The sequence below is a fragment of the Cebus imitator genome, unplaced genomic scaffold (assembly GCF_001604975.1).
Source record: "Cebus imitator isolate Cc_AM_T3 unplaced genomic scaffold, Cebus_imitator-1.0 Scaffold252, whole genome shotgun sequence".
In the NCBI taxonomy this organism is placed as follows: Eukaryota; Metazoa; Chordata; class Mammalia; order Primates; family Cebidae; genus Cebus; species Cebus imitator.
In genome coordinates, this window is record NW_016107567.1 from 2123964 (window position 1) to 2148771 (window position 24808).

At 38.4% G+C, this 24808-nt stretch overlaps 1 protein-coding gene across 3 annotated transcripts; it reads left to right on the top strand.

Moving 5' to 3' along the window:
- Positions 1–1706: 1706 nt before the first annotated feature.
- On the top strand, positions 1707–23475 carry FBXL3 (F-box and leucine rich repeat protein 3). Of its 3 annotated transcripts, none has more exons than XM_017498833.2 (5): positions 1707–1884; positions 7009–7357; positions 10190–10312; positions 14745–14916; positions 20973–23475. In XM_017498833.2, exons 2-5 carry the CDS (start codon positions 7010–7012, stop codon positions 21614–21616), a joined length of 1287 nt encoding a protein of 428 aa, XP_017354322.1. In that variant the 5' UTR covers positions 1707–1884; position 7009; the 3' UTR covers positions 21617–23475. The 3 variants fall into 3 exon arrangements, with proteins under 3 accessions (XP_017354322.1, XP_017354321.1, XP_037583913.1); XM_017498832.2 differs by having other exon boundaries at positions 1729–2075; XM_037727985.1 differs by lacking the exon at positions 1707–1884 and adding an exon at positions 1940–2075 and having other exon boundaries at positions 7009–7213.
- Positions 23476–24808: the final 1333 nt, after the last annotated feature.

Below are 24808 nucleotides of genomic sequence, written 5' to 3' on the forward strand. Positions count from 1 at the left end.
CTCTTGTTTAGGAGAATAGACCACAATGGTGAAAAAACAAGAACTATGACTGGAGTGTGACATAGTAGTAATGTGATACAAGATTAACATCATGCGACCTATGCTCACTATGTTTGCTGAATTGGTTTAATGTATTTTACTGATCATTAATACTGTTCACCCAACTTTAAATAAATGGACCTTATTTGTTTTGCTTTAATAATTATCACTGTCTTGCTTAGAACTTCCTGTTGTTCCTCATCATCCTGTCACTGAGGGACCTAAAAAAATGTTGCAGTTCAGGTAAATCCACATTCTTATCCTGCTAGAGACTTTGTACCGTTTCATTTAGTGATCTGACAGCTGGGAGGCCCTTACAAACAAACAACACTGGCATTTCCCCACATTGAATTAATTTTATTTTAGAGACGGGGTCTCACTCTCTCGTCCAGACTGGAGTGCAGTGGTGACATCATAGGTCACTGTAACCTCCCGCTCCTGGGTTCCAGCCATCTTCCTGATTCAGCCTCCTGGGTAGTAGCTGGGATTACACCAAGCCCGTCTAATTTTTTAAATTATTACTATTTTATTTTTTTTATAGAGACAGAGTCTGGACATATGGTTCAGGCTGGTCTCCAATTCGTGACCACAAGCAATCCTTCTGCCTTGGCCTCCCAAAATGTTGGGATTTCAGGCGTAAGCCTGTACCACTCCTGGCCTCAAACTGAACTTCGGTGTAACTTTATGCTTGGCTTCCTAGCTCAATTTCTTGGGAAAACGGGAAGAATGAAAAGCTTCCTGGGCACCACTGCCTTTCCGTCTCTTACACGTGGATCTGAGAGTTCTAAGACATCTTTGAATGTAAAATTACTTTCTTTTTTGGAGGTGTAGCGAGGAATGGCGCATGATTCAACTTATGATATTGCACCTAAGAACGTTTCCAACTTTAAGAAAACCCCGTATCAAAAAAATCCAAACTTTAAAACAAGTCAGCTAGGTAGCAGTTACACAAAAAGATGCCTTGATTTACAAAAGGATTCACCAGAGGTTTTCTTTTCCACAGCTTTGTAAGCCTTTACTTTTTCCATTGTTTCAAAAGCTATTTAAAAATTTCAGGACTCTATTTCATAAAGCAAAGGTCGTCTTTAAAATGTAATAACTCTAATGATAAAAGTCACTTTAGAAATATTGGGAAATACAAATATTTTAAAAACGATCTGCAATCCCAGCGTTAATACTGTCACCATTCTGGTACATTTCCTTGGCATCTTTTAAGGACCACTTACGCACACCGAAGTTCAGGTCTTCAGAGACTGTGTTTAACCCCAAGGTTTCAGGCGTCCGGGGCGCCCACCCGCGGGCCGCGGTCCCCAGCGGAAGGATGTCCGCGCCGCAGCCACAGTAGGCTCCAGGGACACTCCTTCCTTTCTTTTTTCTGCTCCACCTCCCTAAACCTTCCAGTTTCAGCCACGGATACTCTCTTCCGCATCTGGCTAGCTGCAGCCCTCCACATTCCGTCTCAAAACAGGAAAAAAAATCCCCTTCAAGTGGGATTCACATCTCAGGCACGAAGGCGGAGCCTAGTCCAGGAGCGGGGAGGCGGGGGCGGCCGCAGCGCGCGCTCCCGCTTGGGCGCGGCCCCTCTCACACCGGCTCCGCCCCGCCCCCTCCCGCCCCCGTCCCGCCCCGCTCCGCCCTCTCGGGCGGAGACGCTCCGGGGAAGCGCGCGGCCGCAAGTCCTGGGCGCCATTTTAGATTCGGTGTCTGGCCGAGGCGCAGAGAGCAAACGCGGTGTTAGCCGCTTGCTGAGGGACTCTCTTGCGGCGCCGGGGGTCCCGGAACAAGGACGCAGACAGCGCGGGACGGAGAAGGAAGGCTTCTCTCTGGGCAGCCAGAGCCGCAAAGGTGGAGCCTCGTTGGCGCCCTCCGTGGGACCAGCGCCTCGGATGCGGGCGGAGCGCGGGGGGCCGCGGCCGCGGGAGCGCGAAGCGGGGGTCCCGGGGCGCCTCATGTGAGAGCCGCGGGACCAACCGCCGCCGCCGCCGCCGTTCCCGGAGCACGGGGTGGTGTGTGGGGGAAGCCGCCCCCGGCAGCAGGTAACGGCGGAGGGGCAGGGCCGAGCCCCGCTGGGACCGTGGACCGACTGTGGGCGGGCCGGGGGGGCGCGGGGGCCCGGGCGCGCGGGGGCCGTTCCTCGCGAGCACCGGGCGCGGCGCGGGGCGCGGCACCCAGACCTTGGCGCTAGCTCGGGGGCGTTTCCCCGCAGTGCCTGCTTCAAAGCATGTCAACAAGGCGTGGTGCGTGTGCGGCTGCCGCCTGCAGCCTGCCCGCGACGCCGCGGCTCCCGGGCTCACCGCGGCTCCAGCCCGGCTTTATGACCCTTGGCGGGGGTTGGTGACAGGCACCGTGGGGCTCGCGCTCTGTGGGGCTCTCCGGGCTTCGGCTACGCCTATGCTGGTAGCTTGAGAAATGAGGCACTGAAATTTTCTCAAAGCAAACTGCCCAGGGTGGGGCGCAGGAGAAATGGAGGACGCGAAAGCCAATCCGTGGGGAGGTGGCGCAGGGAGGAGGGTATGCCCCCGCCACTTAGCCGAGCGAAAAACTTGGTCAACTTGCGTTGAGCGGCTTCGCGCCTCCCTTGGGCGTGGGCAGTCCGTTAGGTGGGGTTGCAGACAGGGGTCAGGAAGCAGCTCTGTAAATGGTCTGTATTCCAAGCTTAGAGGTGAGACAGATCGTCTTTATTTTGTTGTTGCTAATGATGTCCAGTTGAGTGACCCAGATCTTTTAATTGAAATCCTCCGTTTCTAATTTGAAAAAAAAAATCACTTATCTCTGAAATATTTATAAAAATACCATCAACTCTATATATATGATCTGTGGACAGATTTTCGCCACTATGCGCTAACCATTTAGCTGTAAGTTAACCTCTTTATATTGTTTTATTCTTGTTATTTCAGCCAAAGAATGAATTTTAGTTTGATATTACTAAAAGCAGAACAGAAAGGAACTGTGATGCCAAAATAGACATTTAGCGCTAACTACAAATGGGCTTTTAAAATTACTGTATGCCCAGTGTAAAAGTGTCTAATAAAATGATGGACACAGCTAGCTGTTCACTTCCGGTCTTCATCTAATGATGAAGTCGACCGCTCCTTTCAAAGTTTTCTTTTCTTTATTTTGAGACAGTGAGACAGGGTTTCACTGTGCCACCCAGGCTGGAGTGGAGTGGTGCGATCTCAACTCTAGGGATCCTCCCACTCTGTGCTCTGGAGTAGCTGTTACTACGGGCGCGGGCCACCATGCCATGCTGATTTTTGTATTTTTTGTAGAAACAGGCTTCACCGTGTTTCCCAGGCTAGTCTCGAACTCCTGAGCTCGAGCGATCAGCCCGCCTTGTCCTCCCAGAGTGTTGGGATTACAGGTGTGAGCCATCGCACCCACCACGCCCAGCCTTCCCTCGAAAATTTTTGGAAATGAGTTAGCTCCCTAACTCCTTGTGTTGCTCAGCTGGTCTGTGGTCATTCCTCAGTTTGCTATTTAACAATTTGTAGTAGTAATATCAGTCCCTCACCGAAAGCTCTGGTGGCCTAAGTTGCATTATTTGGGGCCTCGAAATGTTGCAGGAAATTAAACTGCCAGAGTCCTGAAGAGGCCTAGTTTTGGTGTTCTAGATTTCTATAGTCTGGAAAGTCTCATTGACATTCTGTAGTACAGCTTGGCCCTCCACACTCCTGTTCAGATATAAGAGATGTTTTCACTTGGACAAAAGTAGGAATTACAGGGTCCATTGATGTAAATTTTGCAGGCTGGATGTTGCTCTGAGTTGTTTTAACTTTCTGTATAGCAGTTTCATGTGTAAATAGATTTAATAAGACTATTAAAGTCATGTAAATTTTTTCATACATAAATGAAACCAACTTGGAAACGTTGACATTTAAAATTTTTATTGTGTCTACTCACTTCTGTTATTTTCATGCATAAATAAGGATAGTGCAGAGGCTATTTTTATTGGAATTTGGCCTTAAATTTTTTTCTGTTGCTTAATGCTCTATAATTGTGACATAGCCATATTACAGACGGCAATTTACAGACTTAATTCAGCTATTCGTAAAGTGGTAAGTGCCTAAAATATGCTTTGGTGATCATACAGTGTTTTTATATCTAGAACAAGGGATACTGTACTTTAGTGGTGCATACTGTTGGAAAAGATTTTGTCGACTTTTTTACCCTGAACTTTGAAAGGTATTTAAGTACACTTTATTTGAAATAGTACTATAATAGACAAAAGAAAGTTTCTATTTTTAGGACCAGCAAGGTATTAGCAAAGATTATGTGAATAGGGCTACCATTTTATTTTTGTTTATATATCCATATATTCTAAAATGAATCATTCCATCTTTAAGTTGACTAGTTCTGGTTTTAGAAGATTATTCTCTAGAAACAGGCAATCAGTATTATAATAAGATATAGAAATTATGAAGACTGCGTCTTTCTTTTTTGAATCTCTGTATCTCAAACTCATGAGTTTTAGGTGATCAAAAGAGAAATTATAAGCTCTGGATAGCAAACACTTTGTTCTTTGACCCAAATTTTATATAATAAAATTAAAGTAAGCCTCAGGGTAAGTTAAAGCAGAAAAATGGGTCATAATGACGGCGTTATCTCAACCTCTAGTGAGACGTTGTTATTAGAAGAGACTTATTAAAGATTGCAATGTAGATTATACACTTTACACGTAAAAAAAAAATCTAAGAGTCACACGTAAGTTCCGGTCTTCCATCAAACTTCCTTCTTGCTGTCACCTCTGTCATTCTATTTTCTCTCTTGTTCTCCCCTTGCTTAATAGGGAATACATAATTTACTTCACTTTATTCACATAGTTGGTAGTAGGAGCAGTGAGGAATAGGCAGTATATTGCACATGTGCTAAGACCTCTTAGACTGACTTTCATGGCATTAAGGTCAGAGGCCTCTGCCATTTTCTTTTTACTCTCCAGCTGCCAGTCCTCTTTCACAAGTTTTGCGAGCTACTGGATGGAGAATGCAGAAACATTTGTTTTACAGTAACGCATATGCACATCCTTCATCCCACACAGGAATTAGAAATTCTTTTATGCTCATAGGCTAGAAAAGAGTTGGAGCAACAGGCCATCTTTCTGAAAGTTTGTGACCCCAAGTTTAGGTCGAAAGGACTCCCTGCCAGAACTGTTCTCTAGAAACAGAAGTGTTACAGGCTCTAAACTAACCACCAAAGTGTCTGCAGCCATTTAGTTTACAGCTTGCTATACTTTTCCAACAAACAAATCAAAAGAAGACCTTTTAAAAAATCCAATTACACAGCAATGCATTGATACTAAAAAAATGTGTAAAATGTAAAAAGGGAAAAGATATTTGCAAGAAGAAAAAATTACCTGTAATCTGACATCTACTGGCGGTTACTATAATAATTCAGTAAGTCTACTTCCAGGGTATGTCTACTCATACACAAGCTCTCTCACTCTCTTTCACACACACACACACACACACACACTCTCTCTCTCTCTCTCTCTCTCTCTCTCTCTCTCTCCATATTAAAGCAAAAATAGAGCTGGTTTGGCAGTGCTGCATGTAGTTACTCAGGGGGCTGAGGTGGAAAGATTGTTTGATCTTGCGAAGTCAAGGCAGCAGGGAGCCATGATCGTGCCACTGCACTCCAACCTGGGTGACAGAGCGAGACCCCTTCTTGAATGAGTGAATTGAATGAATGAGTGAATCATTATTTGCCTTCTGGTCGGTAACCCCGGTTTTTAGTGTGTTGTGTACTTTAATGTTGTTAGTGCTGGACTGCTTTCCTAGACAACAATCATATCTCAACAGTTCAGTCATATCTCCCCTTTGAAAAGCCTTAGTAGCATTGTATTTCTTACAGAAACCCTATGTTTCATTAAACTCATTTTGCAAATTGAAGCATAGGAAGATCAAGTAATTTGTTCAGAGCCACATAGCCAATGAAAGGTAGAGCCAGAATTTAAACCCAAGGAGCTTGGTTCCAGAGCCCATTCTCTTTAACCGTAATACTATTTTGCCATGAAAAACCTATCTTTCAAAGAAACTAATGGAATTAAAGTGCTAAGAGTACATAGAATAAACACATAGGTATAATTCAGAAATACAACTTGGGGAAAACAGTGCAATAGTAAGTGATGTGTTTGAAGAAGAAGCTATTTCCAGACCAAACCATTCATAGTAGGGTTGGTTTTGCTTATTTTAGGTAGAGTTAGAAATGTCTTGCAGTAACACTCCATTGCCTGTTCATGGCAGGTGGTGGTTTCAGGAAGAAACTGTTCCACCTCAGATCATTAGGCATTAAGAGTCTCATAGGGAGCGTGAAGTCTAGATCCCTCACATACACATTTCACAATAAAGTTCGCACTCCGATGAGAATCTAACGTAGCTGCTGATACGACAGGAGGAGGAGCTCAGGTGAAGCTTGCTCACTTCCTGCTGTGGGGCCTGGTTCTGGTCCTTGGTGACCAGAACCGCAGGACCCCTGTATAGACTATTAAATGTGGAAGGTCTCTTGGCTACTTAATTAATATCCTCTCTGGAGGTTCTTTGGACCTTAGTCTGCCTCGAGTTCAAGAACAAATATCCTTAGATTACTTTTAAGAAACTTTTACAAAGCATCACTATGTACGTTCCCTTTTATATTCATTTCAGTTAGGTTGACCACAACTTTTGAAATATAAATTCTTGGCTTAGTTTCAAAATCACAATAATCTTTCACCCATATAATATATACTGTATGTTATACTGATAAATGTTAATGTTTAAAAACATGCCAAATATATATAAAATTTATAAAACCATAGTTGGCCTTCATTGGCATTTTCATAATAGTTTGTTTTAATATTCTTGAATTACTGATCCAGTTCTTCCTGCATGTTTATGTTTGTGTATATAAACACATCTCAGTGACAGAAGAATTAATTTGGGGTTTATTTCTATTCAAAAGTTGAGTAGAAAAAAACTGACACATTTTTTGGAATAGGATGAAACGAGGAGGAAGAGATAGTGACCGTAATTCATCAGAAGAAGGAACTGCAGAGAAATCCAAGAAACTGAGGACTACAAATGAGCATTCTCAGACTTGTGATTGGGGCAATCTTCTTCAGGACATTATTCTCCAAGTGTTTAAGTATTTGCCTCTTCTTGACCGGGCTCATGCTTCACAAGTGTGCCGCAACTGGAACCAGGTATTTCACATGCCTGACTTGTGGAGATGTTTTGAATTTGAACTGAATCAGCCAGCTACATCTTATTTGAAAGCTACCCATCCAGAGCTGATCAAACAGATTATTAAAAGACATTCAAACCATCTACAATATGTCAGCTTCAAGGTAATATTTTAAATCCATCTTTTAAAAAATATTTTTAGTGGCTTTTGTTTCCTAAACCAGTACATCTTCTCATGCCTTTAAAATGTTTGCTTTTTCAGGGAAAATGCTTAAAAATTTAGAATTACTGTATACCTTAGAAGCTGTCACAAAATAATTATTATATTTGATGGAGCTAAATTCCTTTGTTAATTATTAATAATTTCTTAGAAAAGCAAAAGCAGCCACTAAATTAATGTAAGTCATTGATAAAGCTGTGAATTACATTGAATTATTGTGAATGAATTTGAGGAAAAAGAAATATCTAATAAATAAAAACTGGGGAGATTATAATTGAGTAGAACTTTAATTGCTATTTCTGTCTAACAGGAACTTAGTGTTACTTAGTGATGGCATTTTGAAATGGGATCTTCAAATGAAAAGAAACTATGTAGAACGTTTAGGTGAATATATTTTAGAGAGAAATAGAAAAAGGTACCTGGAAGAATGCCAAAGGAAACTGTTTATTTCTTTTTGTTGCTGGAAGAAAGGTGTTGGAAATCATGCAGTGGTGAGATAAACGAAGTGGGTGGCTTTTTAAGATATCCAGAATAGTTTAAGAAATCCTAGCTGGATATGGGCACCTGTATTCCCATAATCCCAGCTTCTGAGGAGGCTGAGGCAGGAAGATGGCATGAGCCCAGGAGTTTGAGGTGTGTGCTACAATTGTGCCTGGGTGACAGAGCAAGACCCTGTCTCTATTTAAAAAAATAAAGACATCACAGTGGTTTGTGTGTGTGAGGCATGTCATGTTTTGTTTGGGGGATGAATAATGAAATACGGGCATGTTTACTGAACCTTTAAACACCAGGTTTTTTGGTAGCAAATAACTTATTTAAAAAAAAAAAAGACAAGACAATGCATGAGTACTTGATTTACTTGTAGGTAGCAATTGCTGAACAGTCCAGGTTAGGCAAAGCAGTGGTTCGTAACCCAGAGCTTCTTGCCATACTAAGATCCTCTCTTCCCTCAAAGAGTGTAATTTTCTCTTAGATGGAGATTATCTGCTTATTCTCTAATGTGTGTCCAAGGAGGAGGAGAGAATTAATGATGGGAATAGTTGGATATGTTTTCACCTTTTTTTCCCAGAAAAATGCACAAAGGCACTTAGGCCACTGATTGCCAGGTTTTACAAATAAAAATGTAAGATGAGTATTTAAATATGAATTTGAAATAATCAGTGAATAATTTTTAATGTAGTTACATTCCGTTTAATGTTTGGGGCATCTTCAGTACTAAAAAATGTCTGCTGTTTGCCTGAAATTTAAATTTAATTGGATGTCTTGTATAATATCTTGCAGTTCTAACTGGGGGCAAGGGTAGGGGGATGAAACAAATTCAAGACTCATCCCCATACACCCCCAGGGAAGAAGCCTGAAGAGGTTTCTGTTTGGCTTTAGTCATCTTTGATTTGTCTAAGAGTGTTCTAATGGTAAATCATATACAAAGATGAGTATAATACATTAATCTGATAGGTCTTAAAGTCCAGTTCCATCTAGTAGATTTGCTGGGTCATTTTTATTCTTTTACAGCCCTGTGATACAATTCAGGTATATCTAACTAGTATAACCCTCATAAAATCATTTGTGCAAAAGTTTAACATTTTTATTAGGGTTTATTTTCCTGAGGAAATAATTTCTGATTTACAAAAAAAGAGTCATATCACAGGATTTTTCTGGTCTCTGCTGATAGCCTTCACTGATTATAGACCAAGGAGGCTTGCAGTTAGAATTGTTAGCCTAGAACAGTGGTTCTCAACTTTATGTGCATCAAAATCACTTGGAGGGCTTGTAAAGCCAAAAATTGCTGGTCCTACCCCAACAGTGTCTGATTGAGATGGTCTGGGTTCGGTATTGCATGTTAACATGTTCCCAGGTGATGTTGATGCTGCTGGTCCAGGGACCACATATTATCTATAAGTAGCTCTGAAACTAATATAATTAACACATTAGTTTTACAACCCACTGTTAACATTTTTGGGATAAAGTAGTGTATATGAATCTGGAAATTAAGCATATCCTTGTAACTATTGTTTTAAGGTACTTGCTTCCCAGGAAACAGCTAACTTTCTAATGGAAGAGCTGCTTCTTACATCCTTGAGGGTTTTTTTTGGCCCTATTATCCTTCCCTTAGGAAATGTCTACACAGAAGTATGTGTGAGAATAGCTACCTCTTACTTAGTTTAGATTTTCATGCCTCGCTGGTCCAGTACTCTCGTTTTACTTCACATTTATCTCCCCATTAGTAACATTAATGTTGAATCCCAGGTTGTGATACACCTGAACATTTTGAGTAAATACTCATTCAGTTTCTAGTGCCTTGAAACATGCATACCATAGACACTGTATTTATATGAATTATATGATCTACTACCAAATAATTATTTTTTAAAGACTATAAATTGATTTATTTTTATTCCATTAGTTTATACTGTCACTTTGGAATAAATCAGTGTAAAAGCCAACATTAAATATGTCTCTTATAATGAAAGCTAGGTCTTGTCTTGACAATTGCCCTTTTACTTTTTCATAGAGACTCAGAAAAGGCTGAAGTTGGAGATGAGGGTGGAGGGTGGATGATTGAAAGAATACTCTTTAATTTATAATGCAATAAACTAGTAATGATACTTAATATGTGCACAGAGAAATACAAATAGATACATGAGTAATCTCTTTGACGTCTGGGTATTTGGGGGGAAAAAGTAAAAAATTTATATATATATATATAAACATGTATCTGTGTATATATGTATATATATATATACACACACACACACGAGTAATTGGTGTTTCTTAGGTGGACAGCAGCAAGGAATCAGCTGAAGCAGCTTGTGATATACTGTCGCAACTTGTGAATTGCTCTTTAAAAACACTTGGACTTATTTCAACTGCTCGACCAAGCTTTATGGATTTACCAAAGGTATCTGTTACTTTTGTTTTATTGTCTATTACTGAGAAATCCAGTGAAAGTCTGACCTTTTTTTTTTTTTTTTGTACTGACAGTGTGAGTATAAGGAAAGTAATGTTTGTATACATAATGGAAAACCAGTTACTATTTAGAATGAAAAGAAACAGTATTTTTTAAGCGTTTTTTTTTTTTTAATCATTTGTACTTTTAAATTGGTATGGCTAAAGAAATTTACAGAGGAGTCTATAGGAAGTATTAAAAGAAACTCTCTAAGTTAAAGAGTCAAGCATATTAGAAAAAAAGGGACACATAGTGGCTTATTTTGGAGCTTCCAGAGCAGATTGGTGAAGTTAAAATCAAAGAATAATGGAGAGTACCAGTATTGAGAGCAGATATAGCTTATAAAATCTTTTGGCAAGTGTTCTGTAAAGATTGAATCTTGACCAGAGTTAGTATCAGCAGAGTTTAGATTAATTTACAGACTTAAAGACATCCTTTTTTTGGGTTAAAAGTTAACATATATTCATATATGTATTCTAACATGATAAATCAGAGAGCGTATCTCTCTCCCTCACAGCTATTCTCTTAAAATACAAAATTAAGAAGGGTGTATTTTTAGAAAGGCAACTGATAAAGGTGGCTGACTATGTTAGCTAATGGTTAGTAGGTTAGTATCCAACATTAATTTGAAAGTTTTTTCCCAGAGGACACTGAAAACTAAAATATAGACATCCTTTTAAGTACCTAGTAGTAAATTTAATATACTAGGATGATTGAGGAAGGAATATAACTAAATTGAATATCTGTTAGAACCCAGGTGGTTGTTTCAATGGAATTTCTGTACCAAATAAATTATCCGTTGATTTCAAAGTCTTAATTGATTTATATCAGCAGTTTATGTCAAAGTGTTAATTGATTTTGAGACATTTTCATTACATATGTACATTTTGAGATAGAATTTTTTTCATATATAAAATAAGGGAAATGGACAAGAGAATCTGATTATCTTAATATTTTAAGATCTTAAATACAGAAGTTAGATCATCGTGGTACTCCGACTTAATGTGTAAAAATCTTCTGAATAACCACATAATTTTTGGATTTCTATCCCTTTTTCAAATTTGGGGTGATTCTAAGTCTCCTCTTTGAGCAGTCCAAGTGATTCTGATTAAGATGGTTCAAGGAACTCGCTCTAAGAAGTACTTGTTGTATGGTATAGTACCACCTTGAAGCTTCAAATGGGAAATGAAACAATCTGAAATGATTTTTAGTGTAACTACCATAGCGGAAATACAAATATACATACTGACTCATATGATGTATATAAAATATACCATATTAAAAGATACATTGAACATAATTTTCTTTTTTTTCTTATCACTATGCATATATCTAGTACTAATTTGGGAACCATGAATGCAGCTAATGGAAATAATTATTCTTTCCTTGTTGAGTCTAGGATACTTAGCACTGTTTTTCTTCTTTTCTTTTCCAAAAGCTATAAGCTTTTGTAGAAGATTGAAGTAGGGTGTTGCTGTATTTTGGAAATCCTGAGAGAACTGAAGAGAATATAGAGGAAATGTTTTTGACCAGAGCTTAATTGGGGAAATGGGGAAAGATGTCAGTGATACAGTCATTAGACTACAAATGACGTGTGTTTGTACAAGATATAATTGAGTTTGATGTGAAAATATTAGGAGAGAGATGTTAACATTTAAGTAGTTAAATAGTTACTTAATCCAAATAACCAGTTATTTAGTCACAGTAGGGAAAAAGTAAAGAACGAGAAGGTAGTGTTTTGGCTGGGTGTGGTGGCTTACACCTGTAATCAGAGCATCTTGGGAAGCCAAGGCAGGAGGTTCCCTCCCTTGCATCCAAAAGTTTAAGACCAACCTGGGCAGCATAGCAAGACCCGTCTCTACAAAAAAAAAAAAAAAAATTAGCTGGGCATGGTGGCTCATACCTGCAGTCCTAGCTACTAGGGAGTATGAAACAAGAGGATTGCTTGAGCTCAGGAGTTCATGGTTGAAGTGAGCTAAGAAGGTGCCACCGTACTCCAGCCTGAATGACAAGAACAATACTCTGTCTCAAAAAAAAAAAAGAAAAGAAAAAAAAAAAGTAATGTGTCATTGTACTTTCCTGGCTTTTAGCTTGTCCTCATCCTTTTTCGCTCCTGTAGAGAATTTATAAAGCTAAGTGGAGCATGAAGTTGGTTTTGTAGGAAGTAATATGTTGGACCGTGTATTAGCCTTTCCTTACTCTCCTGGATTGTTTTCCTGGTTGTTTCAACTTCGTATCTTAGCTGTGATTAAGAGCTGCATACTTTGAGAATGCTTTAATTTCTGTTTGCCTACATTGATTCCTTTAGGTAAAATTCTGTGTCCAACAGATACATACGTGTGTGTGTGTATATATAGATACATACATATGTACATACACATGCAGGGTCCAATCCCACAGGGTCTAGAGGGTGTTCTTTTGTGTGCTGAGACAATAGATTGCAGGAAAGAAAGACGCAGAGTTAAGAGAAGAATTCACCTGGGCCTGGGGGACCACTGCTACCAAGGCATGGAGTCCAGTAGTGGCCCTGAATGCCTGGGTGTGCTGATATTTATTGTATATAAGGTATGGAGGCAGGGTCAGGAGAGTGACTCACCTGACATGATTGATAGGGTCAAGTAAATCACATACTTACAGTATAGGGGTCCCCTCCCTTTCAGGTAGCCACTGTAAGGAGGGGAGGCACATATGTCAACTTCTTTCTATGCACTTATTAGAAAGATCAAAGGCTTTTAGGATTCCTCTCCTCTTACCTCTCATGACTTCTGAGAACTTAAAAAGAGCACTGGTGGGAAAGCGGAACATGAGAGTAGATAAGGATGGTGACCATCAGAGCACAGCACCACAGAGAGGCATTTAAGTCCCTGGATGTCTGCGGGCAGGCCTGGCTAATGTCAGACCTTCCTTAAGAGCCGGGCAAAGAAGAGTGTTCTCTGGATTCCCCCATTGAAAGGGAAACTCCCCTTCACGGCCTGCTAAGTAGTTGGCATCTTCCCAGGCACTGGCACTACCAAAAGGCTTGCCTGCTAAGTAATGGGTGCCTTCCCAGGTGCTGGTGCTACTCCAAGGCTCTCACTCTCCCCTCCTGATTACTTTTCACAATGTCCCTTCAGTTCCTAATTATATTTTACCCAATTGTGTCTATATATATGACTAAAATGATTCTACACTATAATACTAAAACAAAGATTAATAATAGAGAATAACTATTTAATAAGATTCATTATATAATTGACTGTGATTGTAACTAAGTAATCAGTAAATATATCATTATACAACTAAGTAATTAGTATATTTGATATCATTGCTATACCTAAGTAATCAGTAAATGTATTTGGTATCCTTGCTATATCTAAGTAATCATTTATTATGTTGGGACAGATTGTGCCTTTAGTCTCATCCCTTGGCACCGGGGCAACTTTTTTCCCACATATACACATAATATATGATGAATGATACTCATTGGTGTGTTTGTGGACAAAATACATTAAAGTAGTAGTCTTGAAAATATTGTAGATAACATTTGAAGGAATTTTAAACTTGGAATTTTAAGTATGATTTTGATTGTTTCAGAATCAAATTTTCTGTGAGTTTTCATATCTCAAATGAGTCATAGATTTTGAATAGATTATTATGTTAATTTTTTTTTTTTTTTAAGATGGAATTTCGTTCTCTCTTGTTGCCCAAGCTGCAGTGCAGTGGTACAATCTCAATTCACTGCAACCTTTGCCTCCCAAGTTCAAGCTATTCTCCCGCCTTAGCCTCCCAAGTAGCTGGGACTACAGGTGCCCAGCATCACGCCCAGCTAATTTTTGTATTTTTAGTATAGACAGGGTTTCACCATGTTGGCTAGGCTGGTCTCGAACTTCTGACCTCCGGTGATCCACTTGTTTGGGCCTCCCAAAATGCTGGGATTACAGGTGTGAGCCACCACGCCTAACTATTATATTAACTTTTAATGATTGTGTTAATAGTTATTACTATTTCAGTGGTCATAACTATTAAACAGAAACGAAATGCAGTTTAGTGTTATAAAGCATGAAAGTAGGGTTTCCAGATACGGTAAAGTGAAGTATCTGAGAGAAATTCTCATCCTTGGTTCCAGAATTCCTCTTTTTACTTGCCAGTGGTTTCTCTGCTTTAGAGACACTTATGCTGAGGCTGGAAATGCTTTTTTCCCCTGCACATAAATAGGCTCTTCTCAAAGATGGCAGATAGTCACTTCTTTTTACCATACTCACAGGAACAGAATGAAGGGGTGCCACCCCTAAAACAGTTACAAAATAATATGTCGTTACAGTTCACATGAACTGTAGTACTAGGAAACCCCTAAATTCTCATTTCTAAAAATGGAAATAATTTTTTTTTTTTTTTTGCTTTTCAGTCTCACTTTATCTCTGCACTGACAGTTGTATTTGTAAACTCCAAATCCCTGTCCTCGCTTAAGATAGATGATACTCCAGTAGATGATCCATCTCTCAAAGTACTAGTGGCCAACAACAGTGATACACTGAAGCTGTTGAAAATGAGCAGCTGTCCTCATGTCTCTCCAGCAGGTATGTTGTGTTTTTTGCTAGACACACTTTAGTAAACTGCATTGATAAAATTAGAAAAATCTATGATCATTAACCTTAAAGGTGGATTAATATGACTGCTTCATCTCTTTTGCATAAAAATATTTTTAATGTAGTAATAGAATAGCATAATTCTGTAGGGTTACTAGCCTAGACACTGACTTTCAGCTTGTTTTCTAATCCTATTTGGTAAATTTATATATAGCACATGCTAGAAAATGATAGAGAAAAAGAGGAAAGGACAGTATGAGGTCAGCCTGAAGTGCCCCATTGAGTAAAACAGAATTTTTTCTAATTGTAGTTGAGCTTATAGGGTAGGTATTGAGTCAGAGCAGTCACATAATTGCTTTTCTTCTTCTTATGTGGAGGGAGGGTTGTACTAAGTGGTGGCCTTATATTTTGTAAGGTGATGTTTTTCCTAAGTTGAATTTTGGAGCCAAGAACCCATCAAATGGGAGAAGAGCATTATAAAAGCTCTTTCCAGTTTCTCTTATATAGAATTTTCTGAGCATTACTACATTACTCTAATTTGAGATTATTTAAATTCCAGGTGGTTTGTATTGAAAAATGAGTATAAATGCTACTACTATATTATACTACTGTCTGCTGCTTCATTTCTGACTCCTCCCATTATTGACATGTTTGCTGATCCTTTAGTTGTGTAATTTGGGAAACCTGTTCTTTAAGGGATAGTGTCAAATCTTTGATCTTTACAAAACACTTCCAACCTTCTTGCCATCACTGAATATCAGCCTTCTCCCAGGAAATGAATCCTTTTTAGATGGAAATTGCTTGCTCATTCTCCCAAGTCTCCTGGCTCATTTTCTTTTCTCCCACAGGAGGCTCCTGGTGATGAGAATGGCTCGGTCTACTGTTGTATTTTCCTAGCCAGCTTTGCCGCTTACAGATTACCATTGAAACTATTATAAAACAGAAGTTAAGAATAGGCTTTGGCAGTTACTTCTTATATAACCTTGATTACATTTTTTATCTACTGTATAGGTCTTCTATCAGAGTAAAGTCTGTGCTTCCTGGCTTCATAGTGTACAAGGTCCTTTGTATCTTGACTTCCACCTATCTCTTTAATCTTGCTTTGCTGGCCACTCACTTGCAGCTTTTACTTGGGCCCTATGGAACCACAGATAGTTGTTTGTACCTTTGTTTGTGGTTGCTCAGTGCACTTTACCCTGTGGAATACTTGCTCAAATGTTTTAACTTCATCCCAGTAACTCCTTCCAGCCCAACCTTCAGAATTCAGCTCAGATGTGAACTGTGTTGACCCTCCCTTCTTTTTTCTGGTTGAGATCCCCCACCTGTGTATTTCCAGAACACTCCGAACATTAATTGCTAGCATTTACCACATTGTATGAGAGTCTTTATGTCTCTGATTTCTCTGTAAAACTGTGGGTTCATAGTTCTCTTTATTCGGGTATATCCTGTGTTCATTCATTTTTACTAAATATACAGATCAGTTCTAATAGCATAGTATAAACTTACCTGATCCCACTTAATTGCAACCGCCCAGTGGGTTCACCTTGCCCGCTGCCCAGACAGAATTGATTTATCAAGACAGGAATTGCAGTGGAGAAAGAGTAATTCATGCAGAACAAGCTGTGCAGGAAACTGGAGTTTTGTTATTACTCAAATCAGTGTCCCCTTGCATTTGGGGATCAGAGATTTAAAGATAATTTGGCAGGTAGGGGCGTGGGAAGTGCTGATCGGTCAGGTTGGAGATGGAATCTTAGGGGGTCAAATTAGGTTTTCTAAATGTCTTCTGTTCTTAGGTGTGATGGCAGAACTGGTTGGACCAGATTACCAGTCTGGGTGGTGTCAGCTGACCATTTAGCCAGCGCAGGGTCTGCAAAATATCTCAAGCACTGAACTTAGGTTTTACAATAAGGATGAGGAGGTTCAAGCTCTTGGAGCCAGAGTCTTTGGCTTAATAACCCCCACATGGTAATTTCTAATCTTGTAGCTAGCGTAGAAGTCCTGCAAAGGCACACTGGAGCTCAGGGAAGAAGGAGGGGTCTTTTCGTGAAAGGGCTGTTACCAATTTTGTTTCAGAGTCAAACCATGAACTGAATTCCTTCCCAAAGTTAGTTCGGCCTATGCCCAGGAATGAATAAGGGCAGCTTAAGGGTTAGAGGCAATACAGAGTCCGTTAGGTCTGATTTCTTTCACTGTCGTCATTTCCTCAGTTATAATTTTGAAAAGGTGGTTTCATAGTGACTTTAGTTCTTCAGGAAAGGAAGGGAAGAGTAAGAATACTTGCAATACTTTTTATTTGAAAAGTATAACAGGTTTCAATTGAAATGTCATATTTACATATTTTCCATCTATATTTTGCATATTTGGACAGTTTCTCTAAGCTGAAATTAGGTACTATTTTCTACTTTCTTCACTGAACATTTAGTCAATTTTGTTTCCATTTCATATAGTTGTTATAATTGTTTGTTACTGGACCTCTAGGTTAGTATGACTGTTAGTGCCACTAGTGCGTGTTGCTTCCTTAATATTAATTATCAGCTTGGACTAATGAACATTTAGTTACTTAGTTCCGTTGTTGGTAAGCCAACATTTGCATTATAGTTCTAAGGTTGTACACTTGTTTCTGCTTTTTGCTGTGATTTAAAAAAAAAAAAATTTGGCATATAGCAGTTTGCTTGTATTAATTTCTTCTTCAGGGTACATTCTTAAGAAGTGGATGTCCTAGGACAAAGGGTCCAAATGTTTTTCTGCTTCTTGTCATGTTGCTTTTTTCCCAAATGAGTTGTATGAATTTATAGTGCCACCACTAATCATCAGTTTTACTGTCATATAATTCACAATTCTCATTTAAAATGTACAACTAACTGACTTTTAGTATATTGATAAAGTAGTGCACACACCACCACCATTTTAGAACACTTTTATTATCCTAAAAAGAAATCACATACCTCTTAGCTCTTGCCCCCAAAACCTCCATCCCAACCATCCCTAGGCAACCACTAATCTACTTTGTGTCTGTGTAGATTTGCCTATTCTGGACATTTCATACAAATGGAAATCTACCTTTTGACTATTTTTTTTTTTTTTTTTGGGGACGGAGTTTCGCTCTTGTTACCCAGGCTGGAGTGCAATGGCGCGATCTCGGCTCACCGCAACCTCCGCCTCCTGGGTTCAGGCAATTCTCCGGCCTCAGCCTCTCGAGTAGCTGGGACTACAGGCATGCACCATCATGCCCAGCTAATTTTTGTATTTTTAGTAGAGATGAGGTTTCACCTTGTTGACCAGGATGGTCTCGATCTCTTGACCTCGTGATCCTTCCACCTCGGCCTCCCAAAGTGCTGGGATTACAGGCTTGAGCCACTGCGCCCGACCTCCTTTTGACTATTATGAATGATGTTGCTGTGCACATTTATGTACAAGTTTTGTATGGACATATGGTTTAGTTTCTCTTAGGTATATACCTAGTGATCATATAGTAACTGACTGAGGAAATGCCAGGCTGTTTTCCACAGCTGCTGTGTACCACTTTACATATCCACTAGCAGTGTCTTCTAACACTTGTCTTTTTGATTGTAGCCATCCTAGGGGGTGTAAACTCATTGCAGTTTTGACTTGTATTTTCTTGATGATTAAAGGTGTTGAATATCTTTTTTTTTTTTTTTTTTTTTCTGAGACAGGGTCTCACTCTGTCACCCAGGCTGGAGTGCAGTGGCGTAATCTCGGCCCACTGCAACCTCTCTGCCTCCCACGAGGAGGTTCGGGGGATTGTCCTGCCTCAGCCTCCTAAGTAGCTGGAATCACAGGCACCTGCCACCACGCCTGGCTAATTTTTGTATTTTTAGTAGAGATAAGGTTTCACCACATTGGCCAGGCTGGTCTTGAACTCCTGACATCAGGTGATCTGACCGCCTAGGCTTCCCAAAGTGCCAGAGTTACAAGTGTGAGCCACCACACCCGGCCCTTTTGCCTTTTTTCCAGTTGGGTTTTTTCCTCTTAATTTATTGAGTTGTAATAATGCTCTAGTTATGTTTTTAACTGTGTTATGTTTTTAAACACTTGGAACTGTGTATTAGTGTTCTTTTTGCTGTGTAACTGACAGATACAAAGCAGCTTAAACAAACACCCATTTATTCACTCCACTATTCTGTACATTAGAGCTGTAGGTAGGGCTCAAGTGGCTTCTCTGCTTAAAGTCTTAAAAGGCTGAGATGAAAGTGTCAGGAAGGCTGGGCTCTTACCTGGACGCTCTGGAGAAGAATCCACTTCCACATTCATTCAAGTTACTGGCTGAATTAGTTCCCTGTAATTGTTGGACTGACATCCAGTTTCCTTATTGGCTGTCAGCAAGAGGCTGTTTGGGGGTCTCTCTGCTCTTAGAGGCTGCTTCTGTTTTTCTTTTTTGGCTCTGTCTAGCTTAGCGCCAGCAATAACATGTTGAGTCCCCTTTGCATTTTGAATCTTTGACTTCCTCTTCTCCAGTCAACCAGTGAAAGCTGCTTAAAAAGGGGCTTATGTGATTCAACTAGGACCACCCAGATAATCTCTTTCATGTATGGTCAGCTGTGCCGTATATCACAATCATGGGCATGATATCTTATGGAATTCACAGTTGCTAGGCATTAGGGTATGGAATCTTGGAGGCCATTTTGCAAATTACACCTGCCACAACTGCTTTTGTAGTTATTAAATGATACTTCAAAGTTTCTTTTATTTGCATTATTGGTTACCATTTCCCATGTGTGTGTTTTCTTTTTTTATATTAAGCTTTTTGAGATTGCAAAGAACAGAAATATGCTTAGGTTACCTTGAGTAATCGGTGTATTTCAAAGTATATAAGATAGCCAGGCATGGTGGTGTGTGCCTGTAATCTCAGCTACTCAGGAGGCTGAGGCAGGAGAATCGCTTAAACCTGGGAGGCGGCGGTTGCAGTGAGCCAAGATCGCACCATTGTATTTTGTATTTTATCCTGGGTGGCAGAGTGGCAGAGTGAGACTCCGTCTCAAAACAAAAACAAAGTATATACCTACCTTCTGGAAAACAGAAACTTTGTGGTTGCTGAATACTGAGACATTACTCCCTCTTCTGGTGACTCATTCCGATGATTCAGTTTATCTCTTCTGATTCTATTGCCTATCTTTTCCCACTGTTATAAAGCTCTGGCTTATATGTGGGCCTCTGTTTTGTCACTTCTTAAGCAGTAGTTAAGTGCATGGACATAAGAATCACTTAGCCTGTGTTTGTATTGCAGCTTTGCTATTTTTAGCTAGCTGTCTCCACCTCAAGTTAGAAATCATAACTTTTCCAGATTTTTAAAATTATTTGTGGGATAACATCTAGTACCTGGCATATCGTACTTGCAACAATAAATAGGAGATGAAAATATTATATATATTTTGTTGTTCCTATTCCTGTTTCTAAACATAAGAAAGAAATTGATAAAGTGGGTTACTTACCAGGTAATATAAGGTGCCTCTTTGGGGTAGAATTATAGTAGGCCGGATGCGGCGGCTCACGTATGTAATCCCAGCACTTTGGGAGGCCAAGGCAGAGTCAACAGAATGGAGTAATTATTTTTGACATGCTTTTTTAGTGGTATCTTGGTATTTTTTCTTAGAAATTTGATATTAGGGTTTGAACTTCAAAAAATGTCCTTTGGCCTCCATTGCAGTGATCATGTAATTATTTAACCTTTAAGTTTAGTGTTAGTAATAATTTTTTTAAAATATGGCACTGTGCATTACTGAAATGCACTAACCTTAGTGATGGTGTATTTTTTAAGTGACAGAGTTCATTATTGTCTGAGTTGATAAGTTTTATTTTTTTAATAGATGGGATTCAGAATTGTTTTCATTTTCTTGTAGACAAAATAGATTTTAAATGTGTGACTTCCTTTCTAATTTAACTATACAAATAAATTTTAAATTATATAGTTTTGTGGCAAGGGAACTGTGACAAACTTTTGTGGGACATGTACTTGATTGAATTTTTGAACAGATAAACTTTTAGAAAAACTTGCAAATAATTAGTTTTTTTTCCTTCTTTCTTTCAAGGTATCCTTTGTGTGGCTGATCAGTGCCATGGCTTAAGAGAACTAGCCCTGAACTACCACTTACTAAGTGATGAGTTGTTACTTGCTTTGTCTTCTGAAAAACATGTTCGATTAGAACATTTGCGCATTGACGTAGTCAGTGAGAATCCTGGACAGACACACTTCCATACTATTCAGAAGAGCAGCTGGGATGCTTTCATCAGACATTCACCCAAAGTGAACTTGGTGATGTATTTTTTTTTATATGAAGAAGAATTTGACCCATTCTTTCGCTATGAAATACCTGCCACCCATTTGTACTTTGGCAGATCAGTAAGCAAAGATGTGCTTGGCCGTGTGGGAATGACATGCCCTAGACTAGTTGAACTAGTAGTGTGTGCAAATGGATTACGGCCACTTGATGAAGAGTTAATTCGCATTGCAGAACGTTGCAAAAATTTGTCAGCTATTGGACTAGGGGAATGTGAAGTCTCATGTAGTGCCTTTGTTGAGTTTGTGAAGATGTGTGGTGGCCGCCTATCTCAATTATCTATTATGGAAGAAGTATTAATTCCTGACCAAAAGTATAGTTTGGAGCAGATTCACTGGGAAGTGTCCAAGCATCTTGGTAGAGTGTGGTTTCCTGACATGATGCCCACTTGGTAAAGACTGCATGATGTAGGGCATGATGAATAGCACCTTAACTTCAAGCAAATGTATTATAATAAAAGTTTTATTTGCTGTAGTTCTGATATAATTCTATTTTGTGGCACAGAAATTTGATATCTTCAGTCAGTATATATAAAGATTGTTTATTGGAAGACCCATGAATGAATTTTGGTCAGAAAACTTTGTTTCCTTTGCCTAATAGCAATCATATCTCCGAATATTTTTTTAAAATGTGGTTCAGATGTGAAAGTAATAACCAGTTATACATACTAAACAGTTTACAGTCTAAAGGAAACAAAACCTATATAATATCCAAGAAGTACTAATAGGTTTTCTGAAATGTTATGTTCTCTATGCATTTTTTAAAAAATGTAAACTTGATACTTTAGGGTCTTCAGTTATACATACACCTGTTATAAGGTGTTTAATATAGCTCAGGAAAGTGAGCATTTTGTGAGAAAAATGGATATATCATTTGTAATGAAAAAGATTGTTACAAAGCTGTTTAAAGAAAAAGATACATATAAGTAATTGAAACACTTAGAAAACTGATAAATGTCACACAGTGATATTATAGAAGGATAATACAGAGCCAAGATCAAATTAAAAGACAATAAATGGAACAGAAGGGAGGCTGTGTTTAGCTTTGTATAAACTTTTAGGTTTGCTCTGTAATCTGCTAAACCATATACATTCTCTTGTGGTATGTTACTATGTATGTGGCACTTGAGGCACTGTATGTAAAGTAAGGAATGCTTTACTAGTTCTCCTTGGTTTTCTTTATCTTTGTTTAAACTAGCTTTGAAGTATTAAACAATAATTGAAATGAAAAGTTTACCTATTTTAAAAAGCCAAATTTAAATAAATATAGAACTTTAAAATGTTAATCAATTGTTTCCATGAAAGAATATTAGTTTCCAGTAAAGTTTAGTGATGGCTCACTCATTTTTCCATTTTGGAAGTATATAGTTATGTAAGTAGAATTTTTAAAAACCACAAAAGAAGCACCATTGTACAGTCTAGCATAAACAGTAAATTTAAAAGAGGATATATTTAAGTTCATAATCATTTTTTCAGTAAATATTGCTCAGTGAACTTGAAAATTTTAGTAGAAAAATGTCTGCAGTTTTGTGATTGTTAATTTGGTTAAACTGATATTTAAGTTAGGTAACATTTTATATTACTTTCATATGAATAAAGGTAATCCATGCATTGTAGAGTCTATAAAACGTTGAATTTTTTGAGATGATATAAACTTTGATTCTGGGCACTGGTGTTAGTAGATATTACTGCCCTCCTGAGGGAAATCAGAAGTGATTTGCCCCCAATGGAATACATTAATTCTTAGTGGCTCTTTTCAGTAGTGTGACTTTTAGAAAGTATCTCAGTAGTTAAGGAAGCTCACAGTCTTAGATCTATTTTTAAAATGGATGGCCTTCTTAGGAATAAAGCAAAACATTATTTTCTACATAATTTATGCTTCCCAAAAGTGATAGGCTCTCCTGCAGCAACAGGAGATGTGAGAAGAAAAAAGGCTTATCTAGACTGGAAAATTAAAAGCAATTACAGTAATATTTCCCCTTTCTAAATAGTAAAAAGCTGATTGTACAAGAATTATCTGTGCTAGTGAAGTTTTTCTTCCTTGAACAACTTTGGAAAAATGGATTTGACAGTATATAATCAGTTCTAACCAAAGCTTGTATTTGGAAATTTACTTTTTGTACGAATTGAATTATATAATGCTTAAAATACTTTAAGTCACTTTATAAACAAAATACATAGTACTTAATTTGTTTATACGGTAAAGTCTATGTTAAATGCTTTTAGCAATTTGAGAATAAAAAGCTACTAATGCTGTTGTATTTTTTACTTTTTAAAAACTACCCAAACGTACTTATTTGACTTAAAAATGTATGTTTTTGTTTCAGATCCATATTTGATGGGTATTAATAATATTAATGTTTATGACAAACTCGCTTTTTTGAAGATAAAAGGTTAGGCTCACGGAACCTATTCTTGAAATAAGCTCTGATGCCTAAAGAAATGGGAAATTTAAAATCTATCATGAAATATAAATTTTTAAATTTTTATACAGAAAATGGTTAAATTACAAATAAGGAAAGGTTGTTTTTGCATTCAGAATGAGAACTTATAAAATACATCATTTAGACATAGAATTATCCGTCTTTAAAGTCCTTGAACTCAGCCAGTCTTTTTAGAGATAAGTATCTTTATATAAATCAGAATAGTTTTTCAACTATTGAAATTATTTTCATTATATTACTGGCTTTCAATTTATCTTGGTAATTTGGGCTGTTTTAACCATACCAGAAAAAAAAAGGTATGCTTGAAGATTAAGTCAATTTACTACATTTTAAGAACTTTTTTGTAATTATGGAAAAGTTTAGGCTGGAAGGAAGGAGTTTGTGTGAAGAAGGTTCAAGCCTCCACTAGGTCCTTAAAAAAATGTTTTTTACACTATGTTCTTTAACATGCTATAGTTAATATCCACCCCACACATAGATGGTAACGATTATTTGCACAAACTCCAACCCCCGTGTGTCTCTGGGGCTGGTTTTAATCTTACCAAGCAGTCAGGAAAATTCCAGCTGCTTGCTTGACACCCAGCTGTACTCTAAAAAGGACAAGCCTTTTACTCAAAAAGTAAAGAGCTTAACCTTAGAATAATCAGTCCAATAAAAGGATAAATAATCCTAACTTGTTTTAAGTAGGAGAGAAAATTCTGAAAGGAAGGTTTGAAGAGCAGGAAACTACTTGGACAGTAACGGGTAAATATGACGAAGATGCTGGAAACACTTTGGCCAGCCTGTTTGATTTTGTGAACGGGGAAAAAGCATGTGTGTAGTTTTGAACATCGTTCTTTGTATAGCCTGCCAACAATTTATTCAAAAAATGAACTCATAGGAAATATGCTCCCAGGTAATTAATTAAGTGCCACCACAGTAGACCATAAAACTGGATAGGACTTCCTAAGACTTTGATTTTTCTCACTGATTTTTAAGGAGCTGCCAATATTGAGGGTTCTGAACAAGAGTTTAGTTTTATTCACCATCTATTTTCCTCTACCTGCAACAATATACTATGTGACACTTTGTAGGTATACTTACCTAATACTGAGCCACATTAATGAGAGGATATGTTCACTCCAAAGCCCTAGTCAGACTAAAA